Source organism: Plutella xylostella, chromosome 8 (genome assembly GCF_932276165.1).
Source record: "Plutella xylostella chromosome 8, ilPluXylo3.1, whole genome shotgun sequence".
In the NCBI taxonomy this organism is placed as follows: domain Eukaryota; kingdom Metazoa; phylum Arthropoda; class Insecta; order Lepidoptera; family Plutellidae; genus Plutella; species Plutella xylostella.
This window is the reverse complement of record NC_063988.1, coordinates 297,465-322,269: the sequence shown is the minus strand read 5'-3', so window position 1 is coordinate 322,269 and position 24,805 is coordinate 297,465. Positions and strand designations below refer to the sequence as shown.

Sequence of the window (24,805 nt, the reverse complement as noted above, 5' to 3'; positions counted from 1 at the left end):
AGTACGCTTCCACGGTGCGCTTCTTCTCCACGACCTGGTCGGCGCCGATGCCCCCCTCAAACAGCTTCGGGAGGGCCAGTAAATGCATGCTCTTTGTGCGCGTGAGCTGGAGGGCGGGGGCGGGGGCGGGGCGCGCGGGGGGCGGCGGTACCTCGTGCCGGGTGCGGGCGCCGGCGGTGCGCACAGCCGTCTGCCGCGGCGGGGGGCGCATGACGCGCGCGGGGGGGCACGCGTGCTCCGTGGCCCCCGCCCCCGCCCCCGGCAGCACCACGTCCGGCAGCCGCTCGTGCGACACCTCGGGCGAGGGGCCGGGGGGCGCGGCGGGGGGCGCGGGGGGAGTGCGCCGCTGGGACAGCACCTTCTTCTCGTAGAATTCGATCTGCAGTTTCTGCGCGTCAAGTGTGGGCGCGGAGTCGGCGGCCATCTTGTCCACGCGGCGCACCAGCGCGGGCGCGGCGAGGCTCTGCACGGGGAGGGCCGCGGGGGGCGGCGAGGCGGGGGCGGGTGCCGGGGCCGGGGGCGGCTGCGGCTCTCTACACGGCTGTGGCTGAGGGTACTTTTGCTCCTTTGGAACTTGCCTTTGGTAAGTATCTTCGATGGGAAATGAAGCCTGCTGGTAGTTTTGTTCACTTGAAACAGGCATTTGGTGCTTTGGTTCCTTTGGAAGTTGTTGTTGATATTTATTTTGTTCGGCGGCATGGTACGATTGTCCATTCGAAATAGCCGTTGGATAATTTGGTAAAGCCGTTTGGTAGTTTTGTCCGTTAGAAAGTGGCGTTTGGTAATTTTGACCGTTTGAAATTTGGCTTGGATAGGTCGGTACATCTGAGAATGTGACCTGGTAGTTGTGTGCGCTGGGGGGAGGCTGGTAGCTGTGTCCACTGGACAGGGGCGTCGGGTAACTCTGTCCACTGGACGGGGGCGTCGGGTAACTCTGTCCACTCAAAAGAGATGTTTGGTAGCTTTGTCCATTGGAAAGAGGCGATTGGTAGTTTTGTTCATTCGAAATAATGGTTTGGTAGTTTTGCTCATGCGACGGAAGCGTTCGGTAGCTTTGTTCATGGGAAGGAGGCGGTTGGTAGCTTTGTCCATTCGAAATAATTGTTTGGTAGTTTTGTCCGTTAGAAATTGGCGGTTGATAGTTTTGTCCGTTAGGAATTGGGGTTTGATAGTTTTGTCCGTTAGAAATTGGCGTTTGATAGTTTTGTCCGTTAGAAATTGGCGTTTGATAGTTTTGTCCGTTGCCAATTTGTTGTTGATAGCTTGGACCGTTATACGACGTCGGTTGATAGGTTTGCTCCTGAGGCAGTTGGGATTGATAGTTGTGTCCGTTCGACAGTTGAGTTTGATAATTTTGCCCATTAGAGAGTTGTGGTTGCGCCTGGTACGGTGGTGGTTGGTACGGGAGGGGGCTGGCGGGGTGCGGGCGGTAGGGGGGGATGGCCGGGGGCCGCGGCGCCTGGTAGCTGGGCGAGCGCGCCAGCTCATAGTGCGGCCTGCGGGGCGGGGGGGGACGCAGCGTGGGGGCGGGGGGCGAGGCCGTTGCTCTGCGGCGGGTGGTTGACGCTCCTAGCCGAGTAGTAGGCGGGGGAGGGGGCGCGGGGGGCGGGCGGGGAGGGGGGCGCGCGGGACACGGGCTGGAAGGCGGACGCGGGGGCGTGCGAGAACTGGTTGACGGGGACGGGGCGCGCTACAAATGGCTTGACGATCGGGGGACGCGCGGGGGGCGAGGGCGCCGACGCGGGGGCCCACGGCACGCGGGGCTTGTACTCCTGGTCCCGGCTGGCTTCGAACCCGGCGCGGCGGCTCACGCGCGGCGCGGGGGGCGCGGGGTCGCGCTGCCACGCCGCCACCGCGCGCTGCATCCCCGAACCCTTCTCCGCTCGCTCGAACGCATTCTTGATGTCCCCGAAACGATGACTCCAGCAGACGTGCGCGGGGGGCGGCGGCGAGGCGGGGGCGGGGGGCGCGGGGGCCGCGTGCGCGCGCACTATGTCGATGGTGTTGGCCCTCTTCATGCGTGCGCGCCGCCCGCTGCTGAACCTGCCGGGGGCGCGCGCCTCCTCCGCCCCTGCCCCCGCGGGCGCCGGGGCGGCAAAGTTGTAGGTGGGGGGAAGCGGCTGGAAAAACGTGGCGCGGGTCTTGTCCTCCCGCGAGGACTGGCGCTGCGGGGGCGCGCTGCGGGGGGCGGTGGGGGCTGCGCGGGGGAGGGGCGGGATATTTTCCTTCTCGATTTGTGCGTTGAACTTGTTGGCGATGGCCGCGATGCCGCCCTGCGAGGGGCGCCGGTCCGCGCGCAGCTGCGGGGGCAGCGCGGGGGACGGCTCCGCTATGGAGTGGCGAAAGAAGTCGGGCCGCAGGGGCGCGGGGGCGCGGCGCGGCACTTCGCTGGGCGGCGCGGGGGCGGGCTCGGCGGGGGCCGGGGGCGGCTCGTCGCGCGGCTCGCTTGCGGCGGAGGGCGTGGCCTCGTGGCTGGCGGGGGGCGGGGGCTCGCGCGGGGGGCTGTAGGCGGCGGGGTCCAGCAGCAGGTCGCGGTCCACGAGGCGGCGCGCGTGCTGCAGCTCCTCGCGGGACACCCCCACGGTGTGGCGCGCCTGGCGGGGCCGCCGCCCCCGGCGCCGCCGGCAGCCGTCCAGCCGGTCCGCCGCGTCCAGCGCCTCGTCCAGCCGGTCCGCCAGCGACAGCAGCGCCTGCGCCTGCGCGGGGGCGGGCGCGGGGGGCGCGGGGGCCAGCGCGGCGCGCAGGCGGGCCAGGCTGCGGCGCACGTCGGCCACCACGTCGCCGCCCGCCGCGCCCAGCCCGGCCAGCAGGCGCCGCCCGCCCCCGCCCAGCAGCCCCTGCAGGAGCGGCAGCAGCAGAGACTCACCGCACGCCTCGCCGGGGCCCAGCGCCGCCGACACCGCCGACGCCACCGCTGCAACCGTCAGCCACAGCTCTTCAAGTGTTCAGGTACACGCCTGCACAACGCGACCACGCGAGAACTCGGGAGAATAAAGTCTTGTGTAAGTCTGTCCTCGGCTAACTACAATTTCACTTTGAACTTGAGTTTCTCAATAGGCTATTTTTAAACATATTGGTTCCAAATTGGTATCGTTCGTTGATTATTAATTTGTACGTTCGAGTCGTTGTAAAATGTGATGGAAACAATATGAGGGACTTCAAAAATAATGAGTAACATTCAAAACCGTTCAATTAATGTGACATGCTCATGGGGGTATAGTTCTCGCGCCGTCGAATTGTACAGGTGACAGTGATAAATATAATGAAAGGGAGTAATTGTAAATACTTTAGTCATAAGTAACCAATGGGAGTGAGGAAGACAGATAGTTACCTTCCTGCTCCGCCATGAGGGAGCGGATCCGGGCTCGCAGGCGACGACGTTGCTCGTAGTCCGTACACTCCTCCAACTGGAAATTAACAAAGCAACATCTTAAAACAAAACCGTAATACGAAATTAAGTGCTAATAAAGAAGACGGACATAGTGGTCATAGATCGGACGGCAGTTGAATTTAGCCAATGCCACAAGCACTCATATTATCATCTGAACTTAGTGGTACTCGTATGTTAGATGCTTATTCACAATCATAATGGCAAAATTAATTATTAGAAAGTACCTAGAGATGCATTGACGTTGGTCACAGTCGGCGGTCCCGCGGATACGGAAGTGCTTGTCCCAAATTATCGCTTCTAACAATAAGTGACCTAGCCCACTTTATCTATTATTAGTTAAAGTTGACAAACATAATAGTTTTAGGAATTTATGTTAGTTTAGTTAGTGTATATGTGTAGGTCATTGTTATGAACTATGAATATAATCCAGGATTCACAATGGCTGGTCACTTTAATTTAATACGTGAAACATATATTTAAGGCTGCTGTAATTTATTGTGATGAGATGACAATTTGTACGCTAATCTTTTCATAAAGGTTGATAAATAATCGATGGAAACTACAATGTTACTGTTTGATTTGAGTACAGCAGCACTTCACAAAGTTCTTCGTAAAATTGTAGCACAACAAGTTCCCACGCTGCGTGAGCTCATAATGACAATTGATATAGTATCATACGAATAGCGAGAATACCCCCTCGCCCGTGGGAGCCGGCTGAAACTCTACTCGTGGCGTGGCCTCGCGCGACGGTACAGCACCGCTGTGGTCCACTCGGGTTTCTTGGTATCAGTGACGCACGGTATAGGGATTCAATATGGTGTTCAGGTTTCAATTACGTAGGTATTGATTGATTGTTTATGTAATTTATAGGCAGTAAATTACATGCACACGAGAAACACAGAAACACACAGATCGCAGTATTACCTTAACTTTTATGATAGATCGAAAAAAAAGGGTAATTTCCCTACCCAGAGGTATGGCTTCAAGTTGTTCGTTATTTTTCGAGACTATGTAGGCAATTATTCTCAGTTTAGATACCTACTACTTAAAATTCATTAAATTTAACTAAGTTTCATGTACAGTTTCACTCATCAATGCCCTTCTCATTCAGATGCTTTACCTTTCACCAGGATGTAAGTTTTTCATTACAATAGGCAATACTCACTGCAGGAGGTGAAAAGCTTTTCCTACCTACTTGGCAAAAAGTTATTATTGTGTTAATTATTTAGAGTGGACTACGCTAATTAGGTTTCTTAGCGTGTTCTTGCTACTCCAATTCAATCGTCAGACAGAGATGCATTCAAAGGCACAGTGTAAGGTAAAAGTTTAGCTTTTGTTAGTGAGCTTATGAGTATGTAGATATTTAAGTAACCGATTACATATTCTTGAACTCTGTATTTAACCTATACCTACATTTAGCGACTCGCCAGTCGCTATCACCATTGTACCAACGCACCAACGCACCATTAAGCTCACTCTTCTCATGACATTGTACCTATAGCATTATGTACCTACTGGCGTTTGGCGAATCATTGATTATTATTAAACGACTGCGCGTAATGCAGTTACATGGGTATCTACATATTATTAAATTATTATATGACTGACCGCGACGATAACTTCCGGCAAATAATAAACCATGATTACCTAAGTAAAATGTTTGTAATAATGGGCAAATTCACCTAAACTTTTTTTAAATAATCATCGTATGCAGTTTAAATGTAGGTACTTAGTAGTACTTACCTAAACACCTATAAATGGAAGTCAACTCTTGATAAATCAAATCAAAAGAGTCGGTGTCTGTAGTCTAGTCTGCAAGGCTAACTTCTTTCAGCCTTCAATGCTTTCTCTCAATTAGAGTAACGCGTCTTTGCCCTAGAGATGTGGTGTTATGAACTGAGATGAGCCACATGATTCTGGAGTACTGACCTGCTGTCTCAGCAGCCGCTCGTCCCAGCACTGGTCTACGTCGAGGGGCGCGCGGGGGGCCGCGGGGCGCGCGGGCGGGGGAGCGGGCGCCGAGCCGAGGGTCTCCTGGGGACAAGCAGGGTGGACTGTTAGATGGGTCAAGTGTGGTGAGAGTCAGCAGAATGTAACCTGAAGTGTGGTAAACGTCACGTTTCAGTATTTTTTACAAACTCTGATTATTTTTTTCAGGATAGGTTGTTTTCTACGTACACTGAAATTAATCAAATCGAAATCAGAGTGAAAATATGTCAACATGAGCTTTGCCTCATATGTGAATAGGAAATACTTTAAAAGTTTCTTAATTCCTAATCCTCTAAGCGTAAAAATAAACGCTTACAAAATTCAGTCATAAAAAGTTTGTCAGTCTATAAAACTGCAGTAAAAGAGTCAACGCTTTATCGCTTACATTTAATAAATATTCCTTTCGAAACAATTCCTATTTATATTCACATAAACATTTGTATTACCTACCTACCTATCTAACAGATTTTAGTGCCTCATAAACTACCTAGTACTCACTACAAGACAGGCGAGGCCGCGAGGAAACTTCATAATCGTCTATAAATAATGAAAACTAGAAGAAAAGCTCGTATTCGTAGTGGATAAGACCTTGTCAGTAAAAGCTCGGCCGCCCTTGGACTGAACACTATTTTTAATTTACAACTCTCGCGGTTTAAAAACCACTCTGACCATCCGTAAGCTACTCACGTATCATAAACATAACTAAACTTGTTGTACTAAATACGAATACATAGTATTCTTATGATAGCCTAAAAGCTCCCGGTAATTATTTGGAAATCTTGCGAATGACCTACAAAAACAAGATAGTTCATTGTATATCTCGTCCACCTAAAGAAATAAACATAAGTAAGTACTAACTTATTTTTAGAAAATTCACATATAGTTATGGCCAGCAGAGGAACGCCTTAAAAGGCGTGTTTATTTTTACACTTTGCTAGAAATAGGTTCCGCAACTAGCCAACTTGAGATGGAATCATCTCGCGCCATCATCTCATGTCATTGTTTGTAATATGTCTTCAGTGAGGGGCCAAGCGCCAAACTGTGGGCCACGCTCCAATCCGGACACGTCCCAGTGATAATAATGTTATGACTATGAGTCTAGATTGTATCTAGACAATTTACGGCTGAAGCATGTTTGTACAGCTGTTGGACACAAAGTTGATGAGCTTCTTTCCGAAAGCGTAAAAAGTGCGAAAATTAATTTTAAAGAAATAATACATTATTTTATTATTTTACTGTAAGTACCATACCACCACCGGTGTTGAATGTCCGTTTTTTGTTTCTTTACGGCCGTTTATTTTCGATAGCGATCGGCCACGGACAAGTACTTAGCACTTTTACTTATCTCGATGTCAGCAAAAACTTGTCGACGGAAAACACACTCGTCTCGAAAATCAAGTTTTCATTTGAGAAAAGAAACTCTCCGAGTACGTACAAAGAAGTAACAGTGTAGTACTTACCTATCTAGCTAGCCCACGACTAGCTATTTAATTTCCAAAATTATTTTCACTTAGGTAGGTACAATGTTATCCTCTCACGTACGCCGCATTTACACGAGTCAACAAGGAAAACGATGGTAGTACACAATTACACTTATTAAAAGTTAAAAAAAGTCATTAATTAAACATTAATTAATCCTAAGCATATTTTCTAGTTAAGTTAAAATTAAGTATGCGTTTGCGTATATGTAGGTAGTTACTATTAAAGTTAATTTGTGCGGGCTAAGCTACTAATGTTAGGTACATTGTTTAAATGTTTGCAGAAACACCTGTAAGCTGATAGTTCTCGGTCGCTATCTGCACGCGTGTCCGTAATGTCCGCTAGAGTCACAATCAGGCACGTACCAGCACTTCTACCTCTGCCTCACGAACCTGCATTGTAGGTATTGTGACAAAGTGGCCCCGCCGCCCGGGGGACGCACCGTGTCACCTTTGTCACATTATTCATTATTCCAAGTGTCTCGGTCACGCTCATTTACACGGATGAAAGTGAGCGAAAGTGAAACGTTTGTCAAATTGAAAATGTTATGTTGCGCGGAGGCGATTTTCCGCAGCATGATTTTTATATTCATTAATGACACTGCTAGTAGTTACATGGTTTGTACCTGGCCCATCGCCTCGACAAGTAACCAGCGGATGTTGTAACTGTATGTCTGTTTACACATCGGTAAATGTTACGGTGACTGTAAAATGTATATTTAGAATATTAAATACGGATATTAGAAACGGGAAGATTTGTTACAAACTTGGCCGATCGCCTAGCAGATCCTGACGCATATCTATTTATTTCGTAGACGCTATACTAAGTTTATCGAATATCCAAATAAACTTAATCTGTACAAATAACAGTTTAAATCACCGATCTATCTCCACAGCCGACGCCGCGCCGACGTCTTAGTCCATGTCCATAATCTCCCGGCTGACAACACATAGCGTGGTGTTGCCATGCTCCAGGTGTTCACTTATCATCTGTCCCGCGGGGGTACATGGAGGGGTGGGGGCAATGAGACTATCGGTGCATATAATGGTTATAATATACAGTTATGAACTAACCGCAGCGGCCACCGTAGCAGACCGCAGCTGCTCTCAATCACTGCGCTACAAACTGCGACCATTCTGCATCATTCAACTCAATCGACTACTAGCTCAAACTACTTCACTGATGAGCTTTTGTTACAAAGTATTATTCTGTGACACAGGAAAAAAATCAGTACTAGCTAAGGTCCCAGAGGGGGTGTAAATATAGCAGGTTCGATTCCCGCCAGAAGTTCACTGGTACACATTGTTGGCAGGCCACCTCCGCCGGCCGCTGGGTAAACTGTTTTGTTTATATTTAACTCGGCTTTCTTATGTATAAATGTGCATAGGTAAAAATTTTAGACATTTTACGTATAGATATAGGTGATACACACTGCACACACAACACATCCTACCTATACCTGTAGGCACCACTGCAGTGAGCTGCCTATATGAACGCGAGAATGAGGTGAATTGGCCTTAATTCTGTAATTGAGATATTAATAAGATTATTAGCCGTGACCGTGACCATGTGAACCTGTGCTTATTTTCGGAACAGTCGAGAGGGCATTTGTCATCATAACGGCAATTTTGACGAGGTTTTCGTGTCAGTACTCAGCACATCACTTAAAAGTTGAATTTTTTTTTTTTTTTTATTATAATTAGTATAATTAGTCATCGTTTACTACATAATTTTGGCTATTACCTATAAACTTTTTCTAGTGTACTACACTGTATGTATAGTCATGCAATGTCGCGTCCAGGACAATAAAATCCACGAAATTGTTCAAGTTTCGAAATGCATGTTGTGAACCAGTTTTCAGCACCGTCGCTGCCGGTTCTTTATCGTGTTCATAAAACGTGGATGTTTGCGTCGGACGATAGGATCTTAATACTCGCTGTCGCACTTTAGGCAGTTGACGACCGGCGACCGGCCACTTGGGGCTATCTCGAGATCATCTCGGCGCCGGCTGCTCTGAAGCCGCGCCGGTTGCCGGTTGTGACCACAGATCGTTTGTGCCGATGATGACATGACGTGTCAAATGATTCTGACATAATAAATCAACTACAGTGCCACAAACTTATCTGTTCCGGTGAGAGCTCACGTAAATATCTAATATTTCTCCATTCTATAAGATTTTAAGATTGCTCATAGTATTAATTCGCCCTTGCGGTATTAATAAACCCATCTTATCCTTAACAATATACAATTCATTAGTAAGTAATGAGATATGGATCAATTTAGTTCGCTCTCACCGGAACAGATAAGTTTGTAGCACTATAAGTACCTACTTGTATATTTTTGAAGCGAGTAATGTACCTATAATCGTTTGCAATAGAATCCAACAATCATGTAAACAAACCAAATTGTCACGATTACTCCGTAATCACATACATTTGACGAACAATTATGAACATAGTCTGATTTCAACGTACGCACCATTGTTTATACATTATCTTCAACACGGTTTAACTTGTATTTATAAGTTAAATTTGTTAAAACATTTGCAACGTAACAATTTCGAAGTATTTGACAAGCTGTCATCTTAGTTTTTTACTCATCGAACTCTATAAGTCATTGAAAAGTTAGTGTTGTTCGTAATCTGAAGTTATCTTTTATTTTTAATTTAATAAATTATTTTAATTTAATATTATTTGAATACAATAAATTATTTTTTTCAAGAGCTTAATATAATTAACCGAAACGAAAAAAGGAAGAGGAAGAAATGAAAAAGCTCGACGGCATTTTAGACACGGCAAGCGATGACACAGTGGTTCCATTTATAATTACGGTCACCGGCGACACTTCTGATAGTGATGATGACGAAGACGAAGATTTAATTTTTTTTTAATAAACACTTTTTATATATAATCAGTTTTATTTTATAGTCTATGGCTTATATATTTAATCTAATTAGAACACTATGACATCACTATGGGCATAAACAATACGCTGTCAATGTCAGCCCGCCATATTTGTTTACATGATTGTTGGATTCTATTGCAAACGATTATACAGGTTCACTGGTTCACCAGACAACCACCAGCCCCAAAATTGTACACTTACAGCTGACAGTACTGTAACTAGGTATAGGTAGGTTGGTAATAGTTTGTTTACTACTATCTAAATGAAGAATCAAGACATATTAGAGCGAGCCCAACACACTGACGAAGTATACTCCAGTTAGCGGAATAATCAGACACCATCTTCAAGGAACTGAGCTGCATCGCTGCACACTCACTGCGGCCGAGAGAAAACTACCATTTGTAACACTTTACTCGCATTAATCATAGTTTTGCTTGCTAGTAAACATAATGCTAGTGTTTAGGAGGCATAATACTATATAGTTGTAGTATTATAACTAAAACTTATAAAGGCATAGCTTCGTGTAAAGAAAATATTGGGCAATACAAACAAGAACCTCTCTAAATTTGCCTGATGAAGCGGAGCTACTTAGTGCAGTTAATGCAAAAATATGTGGCGAAAGTCACGCGTTAAAAATAAATAAGTCAATTTATGTAATAGATGCCTACCTGGTTTCCCTAGACAAATACATGCTTGAAAGGTACAAAAGTGCATTCGCTGCCAACTTCAGGACTACCAAGTTGTTTAAACCGAACTATAGGTACCCGTGCGGCGCAGAAAGCGGCACCGGCTGACGGAACTGAGAGATATTATTAGCGTTAATTAAATACGAATATACACCACGTCTCATGCCAGATAGTGTGCAAACATAGGTATAGACTTTTTAGAAAATACTAGGCTTTTACGAATATAGTAATTAAGAAAATATGCTTGTTTCAAGTTAAAAATAATATTTAAGACTAGTTAGAGACTGACAAGTAAGAGATGGTAAAATTTGGTAATCGGGGACTAATGTTAATGTGATTAGAAATTATTTTCATAAAAAGTTTTTTTATTTTCATTGTATTTCAATGTTGCGTGATGCGTGATGGACGGCAGTGCAAATAAAGAAAGAAGTGTGTCAGCAGTGGCCGGTGGCTCCGATACATATCCGATACATATGCATCATTATCTACAAAGTAGACCGACACTAGCACGATCACGATTCCTATTGACCACGACATGTACTGATAGATACAGATACATTTATTCTAATCGTAGATTCTTCAGTTTTTTCAGCTTCTTCCTAAACGGAAATAGGAAATGTATTTATTTGTTCGCAGGCTGACAAAAGAATCTTAGAACGCAGCTTTTTGCGTAACACTTTCGTGAAGCACATCACTTTATGCGTTTATTATTAGTTCCGCTGTGCACGAGCCAAATCTCCTTATCTGGTCATAGTGGGATAGAGTAGCAAATCTTTTGTACAGTACGATCAGTCTATTTTAAAATTTAACACGGAAAATTACCAACTTACTACACCGTACGGGTTTATACAGTAGTGCGTCAATCTGGCAGCGCTACTGAACAAAAACTATCAATCTTCGTTGTAGGTAACTGTATGAACACTTATGTATGTGGTATCGTAAAGAAGAAGTACCACAATACTCAGGTGCAGGGTTGTTGTTGCTGGCAGTTGTCTTGCCCCCCCGCCCCTCCACCGCCCCCGCCCTCGTGTGGTGCTGACAGATCCTCGTAAACAGTGGACTGCACGTGGACTCGGCAGGTGTGAGGAGAGACGCAAGACAACTACACATCATGCGTGGAAATAGACGAGGCGGCTTTTATACGCAGACGTACATCAACCGAGAGGACGGACGAGACAATATTTTCATGATCATCCAATGCAATATTTTTTGGCACGTCTGCAAACGGTCTGGAGTACAAGTTTGCCATAAAAGGCAGGGGATTCCTAACAATAACATGTGCCACCAAATATAAAATCAACCACAATTAGTGTTGCCCAAATGCAAGAACAAGACGAGACTTAGCCAGTCTTGGTCTTGGTCTTGCGCCAATACACCTGGTCTTGGTCTTGGTCTTGGTCTTGCGCTCCCAGTCTTGGTCTTGGTCTTGGTCTTGCAGCAAGAGTCTTGCAAGTCTTGCAATTACCTATTAGTCTATTACTATTTATTAAAGTTTACTTTTTGATTTTAATAGATATTTTTTTATTCGCTATGTTTATGGTATTAGTCGTAATGCGCATAGGTCCAGTTTTTCATTTTCTTTGATACAGTTTTTTGCATCTCATAGAATTCCTAAGCGTACTTACCTATACACCGAACTGTTACACCTAACTACTCAGTGAAATAGCGCTCTGCAAGACGCAAGAGTCTTGCAGGCTATGTCTTGTTCTTGCTCAAGTCTTGCACGGTCAGTCTTGGTCTTGGTCTTGCTAAAAATACGCGGTCTTGTTCTTGGTCTTGGTCTTGCAAAAACGCAAGAACAAGACCAAGACTGCAAGACCAAGACTGAATTTGGGCAACACTAACCACAATATGTTGGCAAAACTACCGACAAGATGTTCTCTTGTCTTTGCATGTAGTTCCTCGTAAAACGAGAGCCACGAGTATGATTTATCGTTAGATTTAACGTGAACAGGAAGAGTAGTTCGAGCAGGCGGCCGCTAAATATACCCGTAGTTCGCGTCACTGCGCGCGCGCATGTCAACTTGCAACAAAGCGCGCAGCCAATGACATTACACTTTTACGCGCCTCGCTAATGATCTTCGCAGTCTTCGACATGTTTATTTTATTGCTTTCCCGCGACAAAGAAGTATATTTTTGTTTTAGTGCCGTAAACACTTTACATTCAGTTCAGCTGTTGGTTATGACGATTGAATGAACTTTCGCAATTTTCGGTAAAAACAGCTTTCATGGTCGGAGCTTTTGAATTTAAAAGCTTTCTTCCTTTATTTGGAAAATCTTTTTTTGTCTCAAGGCGCTGTTTTCGCTTTACAAAGGTGGAGCTAGCCTCAAGTTGTTAAATATCGTTAGCTAGTGCAGATAATGTGACAAATAGGCTCTAGGGTATGTAGGAAGCGCTAGGTCCAGCCCAGCTCACATGCTGTGACCTAGTTGTGAGAGTGCGTGTGTATCTCGCGGAGTGTCGGCGTATTATTAGCGGCGAGTGAACGCCCTCGGCGGCTCGGAGACGCTTGATCGAGACCTAGCACGGTACAGACTGACCACCACTGATCATTCTGAGTAAAATGTACTAATTAAAAGCGATTGTTATATATGGCGTTCCTTCCTAAGGAGGCATGTGTCCAGGTCCAGTTGCCCAGAAGTGGATGGTATTGGTTTTGATGGAGACGATGAAGTTCATGTTACAGTTACTTTTTGAATTATTTATTTTATGAATATAGAGTGGATGTTAAGGAAATAAAAATACATAATTCTAGTAATTCTAGAGCTGTTAATTTAGAGCATTATTGACCGATGCTCTTATTAGGTACCTTTGAATTTTGGTATTTTTTTTATAAAGTATTCGATGGTAAATTGAGAACACTGCCGCTACAAGATACAGGGTTAAGTACCTAGTTTGGGAGTCAGTCAGGGTTTTCATGTTTTGTGTTTGATTCCGATATAATTATTACAAGAGTGGCGCGCGTCGGTCGCTCTGTACCCACATCTCATTCATTGGCACAGCATCGACGCTACTACATATTTATTGCGTTTTTATCAATGACCCATTTCAGTTTAATAGTTCGAGTGCCTTTTATGATCTCTCTAATAAATTGGCATTTTAGACGATCGATGTATGGTTTGGATATCGGAATTCTATATCGATCTTATGTTACTTCGTGGTTAGTAGGAGGTACAAGCGATTTTGATTACTTCCGATTTTGATTAAAGTAAGAGATAATAGCTTTGTAATTACACTACACTATGAATAACCTCTCATGTATCGGTTACTACTTATGTCACTACTACTAGTTACAGCATCGGCTTAATTAAACTAAATAAGCATTCAGAATGGATTCAACAAGTTAAGGTACCTGTAATTTGTATATTTTTATTTTAACCTCCTGATGCCCACGGTCCTTCTGTGAGTACTTAACGAGTATAGTTGTTACTGCCCAAGCTATAACATATTTTTTCTGGACTAAATGCCCACGGTCCTTCTCCGAGGACGAATACTTTGTGTTTGAACCATATTTGAATTTACCGCCATTATTTTTTGGGATTGCATCAATGGATTTAACATTCCATCACTGACAGCTGTCTTAAGTGTCATCTGAGCATAATCAATCGTTCATTGTAAAAACGTCAAAAAACGGAACCATGGCGGGGCCACCGTCGACTAAGTAAGTTGTGATCTAATTTTACTTATGTAATCTAATCATTTAATACAATAACTTTAATAAAACCTTATTGTTAAGTATATTAGCAAGAGACGAATAGTAATATTTTATCAATTAAGGTTCTAAATAATATTCTATGATCATCCATTTACATTAGCACTTGTCTGAGTACCGTGGTCCTCAATGACATAAACGTTTAGTCCTCACTTGAGGACTCTGGACCGCTATACTATAATTTTAGATATACTTATTTATGTAGTTTTTTACAGAATATAATGCGAAATCCAAGAAATTGAAGCAGATTTAGCTATGTCGGACATAGATCTCTCGGAGGACGATGACATGACATAAATGACTCACCATGAACCCGTAGAATTTGAATTTTGTGATGATGATATCCAGAAGCTGCTAGCTGAGCCTTTCATTTTATCTTATTTTGTTCCTATATTGATCCCAATAATCAGTGGCGGATTAACGTATAAGCACGACAAGCACGTGCTTGGGGCCCCGGGCCTCCAGGGGCCCCCATCCTCTGCTCCTGTTTCATTTTATACCTACATTTTATTCATCCACAATTATAATATGTCCGATGTAATGAGTTTGCTCTGATTAAAGGGCCTACCACACGCGTAAGTATCACCACAGTTTTGCCTGCGCAGGCCGGCTTAAACACAGAATACCGTGAGTGTGGTTGGTAAAGGGCCTACCACACGCGTAAGTACCTATCACCACAGTTTTGCCTGCACAGTGGTGCCACTCTTGAAAGGCAATGTATTGCGTCTGTCTTGCGATCCCAACATTAAAAAAATCATAACTTTTCATCAGAGGCGTTTCTCCAAAAAGTAAAAATACTACTTAATAAAATCAGATCTCCGCGTTACATTTTGCGATAGGTACATTATGCTCCTGAACGCAGCTAGGTAATGCCTATTTGGAGAACCTAGAAACAATAATATAAGTAATGCCTACAATTTAGAAGATAACTTGCAAAAAGGCCAAAAATGGCTTTTTCGGCCAAAATCTAAAATAAATTCTACGTTCTAGGTATTTGGTTCTTACTGCTAGGTTCTAAAAAAGGCCTTATCTTGATGAAAATTTACGTATTTTTACTTTTTGTAAAATCGATTTTGAAGAGAAGTTATGATTTTTTAAATGTTGAGTACGCAAGACAGCCGTAATACATTGCCTTTCATGAGTAGGGGGGCAGGCCGGCTTGTACTGTACATGAAATACTGTGCGAATGGGTGGTAAAACTGTATATACCGCGCCAACCCCGAAGCGCGGCTTGCGCATTTTTCGACATGTTTGAAATTTTAATAATTTTGCCATTCATTAGAGTCTTCTCTTAAATCCTTGAGTAGTTTAACATGTGAATGTTTTTTTTCAATTTTACAGCAATTTTTTTGTCCACTTAGATCGTGTACGGTTTGATTTTAGGAATAGCAGGCAACTAGACTTTTTTTCTAGTGAAAAAATTCTAGTTGTTTGCAAACATTGAAAATATAGGGCAAAACACCCAGTAACTGACCACCTTAAGGGAGTTGTTCCAGTAATTTATCTGTAGCGGGCTCAATTCTTATCGCTTATTAAATCTGATTTTTGTTTTAGAAACTAGAATAACAGAGCTACATTCCTGAGTAAATAGCAAATATGTAGGAGTTACTCATTTTTTTATATATTTTTGCAAACAAAAAGTAGTGATTTTCCCAGTAACTGACCACTAAAATCTAGTAACTGACCACACTCGATGCCAGTAACTAGAGATGCCACGAATATTCGGCAACTATTGGGTATTCGGCCTATTCGGCCAGTTTTTTCAGTATTCGGTATTCGGCCGAATAGTGCGTACTATTCGGGCCGAATACCGAATAGTAAATCATGTAAAAAATGACTTGTTATTTTAATAAAAATTGTGTATTTATTTCCAAAAAATCACAACGTTTTAGTACTTAAAATGAATCAGTAGTAAGTTGTGTTGGATAAAAACGAGCATTTCAGCATTTTTTGGTAGCCCACGATTGCGTTTTTCATTGTAACCATCCTCAGAAAATAACCTCTCACTATAAATGCTACTTCCAGGTGAAGAAAGATAAGTTTTTGCAAATTTCAAAAGGTTCTGGTATTGTTTTTTGTTTGCTGAAAACCACTTGTAAGGATCGGCTATCCGATCTAGGCGAACTATTATCAAATAAAAATTCATCTCGTTTGCCACAGCATTCCTCCTAATAATTAGCATTTCTCATATAATCTGTAGCGACTTCTTCAAAGCAGTTGCAGGAACAAAAAAAACAGGTTGTAGCGCCGAATATTCGGCGGCCGAATATTCGGCGCTTCGGCCGGCAGCGTCGCCGAATATTCGGTATTCGGTATTCGGCCAATTCACTATTCGGGGCAACACTACCAGTAACTGACCACCAATTTAAAATGGTTTAAAAATTGAATTATGATTAAATGTTATTATTATTTATTTATTTCATTACTTCATGTATAGTACCGATCCTCTGGTCTCTTTTAATGTGTGACACATCACTTTTGCTCAAGGTTTCTTAACTGAAAAGTGCATTAGATTAATTAATCAGATTAATGCATAATTTAAATGATATCTTATCCTAATAATCAACGATTTATTTATTAAAAACACAAGTTTATGCATTTTTGTTAAATACTTAAAACAAAGGAATAAGCACACATGCACATAGTGAACACGCATTTTAAATTTACAGCTTTCAGGGAGATTAAGTGGCCCCAATGTAGTACCTTCAGATAAGTCACAGAAAGGGCGATTTTTTTTATCCGGAACAAGCCAGGATCAGTGGGAGTGGGATCAGCCCATGAAGCATTCATGGTGCCAGAAACGAGCATTTTCTTAAATATAAAGTAGCGAATCCAAGCGCTAAATCCGGTCTTTTCCATATTCGGTATCAACTGATGAGGAGGAGGAATCGTGGTGGATTGTATTGTCGGCCTGGGAAACATAAATTCTCCGCCGGAAAAGTAGGCCCTTTCCCCGCCGGTCCTTTCAAGGATGTAGGACCAGAGACAGATGGTTTTCATTATTGCTGAAACCCAACCCAGAGACTTTCAGTGCGGCTAAAAGAGTCATTGAGGCTAGCCATTGTAATTGTGACCGAATCAGATATTGGGGGTTAGCTTTTCAGGATACAAAGATGGGTGCCTTGACGAACGGGATTTCAATGACTTTTTTGAGGATTCAACTGGAATATTTAGGATGCTGTTGAAACGTGCTTTCGTAGGTAAGTATTTGGCCAAAGTCAAGTAGTCATTTCTGCAAGGGTGACAGGGAATCTTTGCCTCGTTGAAGAGGCGTCACTGAAGCAGAACATCGCTGTACTTTCTGCATTTTCCGCTGCTGGACTAATGTGTCCGCCAATGATGGTATAGCGTTGCCAGTGGATTCCGGATAGCTGTGGTATCGGTTCCAAATGGCTGGGGTGTTGGTCGTGGTAACAACTTATAGAAGAATGCCCCATTTCTTGTGTGCCAATTTTACCGTTCTGTTTGAAATCCGCTGGCCGTTCATAATGCCATTGAAGGGCGTGTTGGTGCACCGGCATGCACTGAGGGTGCTAGCATTGTAGTGATCTTGGTAGGTGTGATAGGTCTTGTTCGCCAAGTGCTTTTGTGCTCGGGGCACCAATTTCATCTGGTTCACAAGCGCTGGCATTGGTTAGGTACGCCTTCAGCTGTTATGAAGATAGCATTTGAGTATTTTTTCATAGAGTGAGATGGTGAAAGCCATTTGTCTCCTGGTCTTGCATTCTTGAAGGGACTGCTCCAAGGATTATCTTTAAGGAAAAATGGTGACATCTGTCTTTATCCTGGAGAATCCACATTATCCTAGGCTGATAGTATGCTCCACTAGCGTTTTTATCTTCCTCATCAGCTAATACCGAATCTGGAACAAACTTGGACTTTGTGTTTGAATTCTCTATATTTTAAAAGATGCTTGCATGTCACCCTGAATTATTTTGGAATGTCTTGTTGATCCTAGTTTGTCTCAGACAAGTGGAATTGCCTTTTCTATACTTTTTTGCTATCTTGGCGCTTCTTCATCTCGCTGAAAGCTGTAAAAATATAATATCATAAATAATAATACCAGTAACTGACCACCAATTTACCCAATAACTGACCACCTATGTCAGTAAATGGAAGGAGTGAAGATAGAATGCTCATATTTTGACACAAGAAAATGGCACATATGAGCTTTAATATTACGTTCTTATTTTGCCTAAATTTAGCTTCAACCAAAAATCCCAATAACCGACATAGGTGGTCAGTTATTGGAAAATCGCTGTTTTGTCGTCTAGTAACTGTCCACCCCACTAAAAACAATCAAACGGGAAATAACAAGCTGAATCTTATCAAAAACGTAATCTTTATAATTAAATCTATATGGTATAATTTTTTATTTCAATGATTCCAATTTTTTTCATGGTAAATTTTACGATCAAAAAATTCACTTACCTTAACAAATACGTTAGTCACAACTGCAATTTACTCGGTTCGCGCGACAACTGAACTTTTTCGATCGCTCACTATCCATCTGTTGGCGGCTGGCAAAATCTTTTGTATCAGTAATGCTCTTAATGAACCACGAAATAGACTGGATATTTACTAGATGGCCCTGCTTGGCTATATTTCTTATTTATTGGAGTTGAAGAGGAAGGTGGTCAGTTACTGGCACATGGTCAGTTACTGGGTGTTTTGCCCTACCAGTAGAAGAAATAGTTCCTCATTGGGAAACCTTGTTTCCAGATTCTACGCCAACGATTTTGACAAAAATTAGGCTTGTGCGTACTTAACTCTTCGACCATCTTAACTGTGCCGTGTGAAACCTAGCTCGGCCTACCTGCGCAGTTGTAACGGTGGTGATACTTGCGCGTGTCGTAGGCCTTCAAGGCAAGCAATTTTTTTTTTAATGTTTTACATCCTTTTTTTATAGAAAAGTTATAGGTCGTTTTAGCTATTGAACTGTCACTCTTTGTCAAGGAACAAATTGTTCTAAATTAGGGGCCTACACAGCCTTTGTGCTTAGGGCCTCCGATGCTCTTAATCCGCCACTGCCAATAATTATAATAGTTGATAAGTGTAAGAGTTTATCTAGAATAAATATAAGTTCTAAACTTATGTGAGACTGATTTAAAGTGTTAAATGTGTTCCTAAGTGGTTCTTATTTCATAAGTTTTGTTATTTCTAACAAATAACCTTATAAATATATTTCCTACCAATAAATTAAACTTTTTTTAACTGCCCACGGTCCTCACATGAGGACTAATGATTTTCGAATTTAAACCTATTGAAACTGGTTCCTTTTTTAATGCATTAACCGTACATACTACTAGGAACACTATATAATAATTTTTGCGACATTTATTCACGTTTAAGTTTCTGGGCAGTAAGCTAGGTAAACGCAATAGTCCTTGTGTGAGGACCGTGGGCAGATAGTCCTAAAAAATAAAATAACGGCTGGGCGTCAGGAGGTTATACCACCTTGTTAATGCCAGTGTATGTTGTTTATGGAAATTATAGTAAGCAACAATTAGATAGAACGTGCCGTAACACTGTGTACGTTTTAATGGAATCACTTTTATGTTGCAACCTGTTACATTCATAAGTATCCAATCAAAAATGAGTCGGTGAACTTGAATTTACTTTAATAAAATATTTAAAGATACTTTACTGGATAAAATATTTAAATATTCTGTATAAGCAACTTCAATAAGGATAGTCGTTTATTCCTGGTGCTGATTCTGTATGTTCTTATATGAAAATTTAATGTAGGAGAAGTTAGAAAGCGTACCAATTTTCGTACGTGAGTAACATGATAACTTTTTACAAGTAAGATTACAGATAATGAAGATTGATTCAGCATTGGATAGAAAGCACGCCATTTGCTAAACAGGAGTCCCATTATAGGCTGGTAATTTGTTTCAATCATTCATATTAACCATAATCTAATAGATAATGAGTGCTTAAAAAAACTAAATTAACCTATCTTTCTCGGACTGTTATAGGAATACTCTTCAGGGGCTGTTAACAACTTCAGGAAGACCTGAAAACTGAATAGATAGGTACTCGTATATCTCCGTTTATGTCAGTGGGCGCAGCTGAAAAATATGGGTTCGATATTACCGGATTAGATTCAAAATTCAAAAAATTTAAATGATTTATTATCCATATAACACAAAAACATAATTATAATTACCGTATCTTTTAAGATACACCTTGCCCTTACAATTTTACAAAATTTTATGTTTATAACTGAAATTAATTATAGTGGCCCCACACTAAGCAAGCTTAAGCTTAAGTTTAAGATAAACAATGTTTAGCCGTAAATTTCTCATGAAAATTCTGAAATTATTTATAATTCTTACTAGGTATATTTTTCAGTGCCCAAAGAAATATTTTTTCATCATCATGGTGAGCTTGTGTGTCGAGCTGAAAGCTTCAGGCGTTCACAAATATGCGAAGAATGGAACAATAATAATAACTAGTTGGCAGTGCGCGGTGGTTTCACAACTCCGGCGGCGCCGCGGGACGCTGGAATTCTTTCATCCTCATGTGAAGGTGGACGGCGAAGGTCGACCATGGTTCAGTTACAGGCTTTACTACCAGAACTTTGGCCTAAATTGTCAGGACCAATTTAGGCCAAATATTCGATTAATGGAAGTAAACAGTAGAAAAGGGGCTTTGAATGTAGTACTCTACGTCTGGAATGAATCTGGGAGGTTTTTCTTAATTTTATTTAGGTAGTTAATAATTGTACTGATTGTGTTTCGGCACTATTCATATTGAATATTGTAGCTTCCTTCCATGGAGTATATGAAAAAAACGTTTTCGTCAGTTAAATTTAAAGCAATAAATAGCCTAACGTGGTCATTTATACAAAAATATATTAAATTTGTCATATTAGTTACTTGATGTGAATATAGGGTAGGAATAGCCTAACTATAGTTAACTACCGATAGACTCATTAAACTTCCAAATGATCAGACCATCATAAAAATTTTACACATAAATAAATAAATAATTATATTCATCACGATGATGAATAGAAAACGCGTCGCAATTCGCCCGAGCTCACTGTCACCCTGACGCGACGGGTGATGAGTGATGAGTCTGCGGAGTGAGGAGGTGATGACGGATGGACAATGTCAGCCGGGCAGGTGGCGGCGCAGGTAGGTCACCGGGCCACGAGCTAGTAAAATGACACGACTTCACACGACTAGGCAATGTAACATACAACGAATTCATTACGAATGTACGAGAATCCGTAGTACCTAGCATTTGAACCCGTAGCTTTTTTCAACTTTTGTACCGATATCTGTAGATATAATACTAAGGAAAAAATTCGCAGCAGGTAACCGATACCACAAACGTAGCGTTTTATTCCGCTAGCACGTCTTGACACAGGTCGAGGCTCTTTCAGGAAGGTCTGTGTCAGTGGACAAGTATCAAATGAGGAGTTTTATTGCTAATACGACGTAGTTATTGAAATACAGACACCCACTGCCCTAAGTACAGATTAAATTATCAATTAAATAAAAAAGGTACGAACACTGAATTGATGTTGTTGAATTATGAACAAACACCCGTTTCTTGAACCTCTTAAATGCCGAAGTGGCGATTAAATTAAAAACTTGCAAGCTAGATAATCTTTTCAAGACGACTGAAATCATGAAAAATATAAGTACATACGATTAATTTAAATAAAATTATTATTAAATCCCACTCACCTAAAAACGCAACGGCGTGCAATCCTGAACGTCACTTGCTACGTCACTAACGGAATTATTTTCTGAATGTTTCGTCTAAATCATTTCTTTATTTATTATTTAATTTGAATTTGAGCGCTCCGCACTCCAGCGACGGTGTCGAGCGACTGCGCGCCGCGGCTTGACGTCAGCCGCCCAGATATAGCCGCCACCAGCGCACAGCAACCCCGCCCCTACTCCTCAACTAATCCGAGTCAAAAAGGTTCAAATTCCCGTGGGTATCGCAAGGAGTTAGGCCGCTCTGCGCCGGCGCAGGGTGAAATGTCGAGATGTTATTTTTGTGCGTGATTTTCGTCGCTTTCCGCGCGCCGCGGTGGCTTTAAACGGCAATAGCGCGCCGGGGAGCCCCTGAAGCTTTCATTGTTTACCTCGTTCGGCGGAGAAAAATCTCTAATTTGCAAAAGGAGACGTGTATCTAAAGCAAAGCATCGTGACGCTCATTTGGATATTGATAAAACTATTTTATGTTAAGTCTTTTTGAAAGCTCTGTTTCATGAATTTCATGGTTATTGGTAACTCTTATCTTATAAGCTTCTTATCTTAGTTATTTTCGCCGCAGGGGTCTCATTTCATTAAGATTTTGCAATCATTTGATTGTAAGGATGGACTATGGGACTAAGAGGAATATCTTGTATATCAAAAAACAGCCTATCCTATCAAAACAAATTTGTAAGTCTCTTGTTATATTAAACTAATAGGGTTAAAAGGTATTTCAGTGGCTGCCATCACTAACTTTCAGCACTCGTCACTAGTTGGCTAATATTGGTAACGCAATTTGGCACAAGTATGAATAACCCGTACGAGTATATTCCCTATATCAGTAACGTAAACTGTGGAACTGGGTCGCGTCTGCGCGCGCGCAGGTATCGGGATCGGCTATTGGCAGGTCCGCAATACACATATCGACAGGTTATTGTGAGATTCCGTGGGTACTTTCAATTCGTAAATTTAGATTTAGAATCGTGCGTAAGATACAAACACATTTTACGTTAGTTTACTCTCAGATACTGCGAAATTTTCTCTAAAAATATTGCGTTTTGAGTTAGACTTCGTCGGGCTACAGACCTGTGACAGGTAGTGGATGGATGAGGAATGCCGAGGACAGACTACTGTGGCTCTCTTGGGAGAGATCTATATCCAGCAATGTCTGCGCATGGATGAGAAGATGATAAATGAAAGATTGTTTAAGCTTTGGCATTTTAAAAGGCTCCTAGAAACACAGGTCTCTCCCATTCAAACAGCTTTGCTCCTATAAAACTAGAAAAAAAACACGCCTCCAGTTATATTTCAATCATTAATTCATCATGCACTCGCTTCCAGCGTCAAGTGTAACAACTACCCGGGAACGTTACTGTAAACTTGATCTAATTTTCCGCTGCGTTACCGCTAACGGTCTGTTTTTCTCTCACATAGAGGAAGTGGGGGCGGCCACTACGGGACAGACACTTGGAAGTAGCTCTAGCACGTGTGTTATGTACTATTATGTATTACATAGCGGTGCGGGCGCCGGTTTACACACATAAGTAGTTTATTTATATAGAATAGCGGCTCGTTTATTCTACTGCACTTACATAAGAGCTTCTTATAGTCTTGTTATCGTTATGTGGTTTTAAGCATCGAGATGCAGGAAGTTTTCAATAGTTTTATTGACATTTCAGACATTTAATTTTTTCATAGAAAAAAAATTGGATTTGTTAAATTGTATCTCATATAAGAGAAGTGACATGAAACATGGTAGAAGATGTGTCTAGATTCTAGGTCGGATGTCTAGGTTCTATGATTCCCTATTAATAAATGTATCCTTCATTCGGGTGCAAATTAATTAGGCATCTAAATAAAATAGACAATAATGTTGAACAAAAGCAACGAAAATATAATAATTTATTATATACCACAGTGTTTGTTGCGAGTTATTTGATTTAAAACGTCAATTAACTGTGAGACAAGGTGACTGTGACTTACACAAGCGCGATAAATTACTTTCAGAAATAAATTTCATTTTGAAAGAGTCATACCTACCTACGGCTACCTAACCTAACCTAACCTAACCTAACCTAACTATCTTTGTATTGCGCATGGGACCTAACGTTATTATAACTCTTTCAATTTGTGTATTGTTTCAAATCCGAGAAACAATATCAAGCTCACTCTTTTGTTTACTTCCAAGAAAACACTTGATATTTCGGATAAAGCTCTTGAATATCGATGTTGAATGTTAGCCAGCGGCGCGGCGACTGCCATAGCCTGTCCCACACATCACCGGGCCAAAATAACACACACAACACTAGTGTGAGTGGCTACCGGTCGCTATTTTTGACTGACAGCTTGTTTATAAGCAGCTTATCTACGAGTGTCGTGAATGAAACGGGAATTATAATTATTCAACCATTGACAAGTGCCGCGTAAGTGTGCAATGGGAGGTAACTACTCACTGTAGGGCTTTAGAAAGTGTTTGCCGCGGTCCGTTGATTATGTATTATTGCGCAGTGTTTATGTTTTGTGTTCTTTTGATTGTGCGCTGTTGTCTAATCTGTGCTTGCCTAAAAACAAATAATGACTAAGTACTTATTACTGTTTAGAGTGAAAGTATTGAAGTGAGCACTTTTAACTTAAACATTGCATAATTTATATCTCGTTGAGTGCTTTTTGTTTTATTGTAGACTGTCATCACTATCTGGCGAGTAAATGATGATCACGCAAATTGCGCTAAAAAGATCGATGTAATAAATTAATACCCAGATATATTTTTTTTATTAGTTATTGATATATCCGGTTCTAGGCTCAACCATCATCATCACGACTTCACCTCCCTCCACCTCTGCTCTCTCATCTCATAGTGTATCGTGTCGGTTCTGCACACCACTGCGTACCTGGGTAGGGCCTGCTACCTATAGAAATAGA

General features: G+C 42.2%; 1 protein-coding gene across 7 annotated transcripts in view; it reads right to left on the bottom strand.

Annotated features, from left to right (window-relative positions):
* Positions 1 to 24,805, bottom strand: part of LOC105393750 (microtubule-associated protein futsch) — a 64,205-nt gene that overhangs the window by 4,422 nt on the left and 34,978 nt on the right. For 6 of the 7 annotated variants that reach the window (XM_048622638.1, XM_048622641.1, XM_048622644.1 and 3 more), the window contains 3 exons: positions 5,321 to 5,425; positions 3,332 to 3,407; positions 2,867 to 2,914 (listed from right to left, as the gene is read on the bottom strand). In XM_048622638.1, coding sequence (XP_048478595.1) covers positions 2,867 to 2,914; positions 3,332 to 3,407; positions 5,321 to 5,425 — 229 coding nt within the window. The remainder of the gene's footprint in view (positions 1 to 2,866; positions 2,915 to 3,331; positions 3,408 to 5,320; positions 5,426 to 24,805) is intronic. The other variant, XM_048622640.1, reaches the window with a different exon arrangement.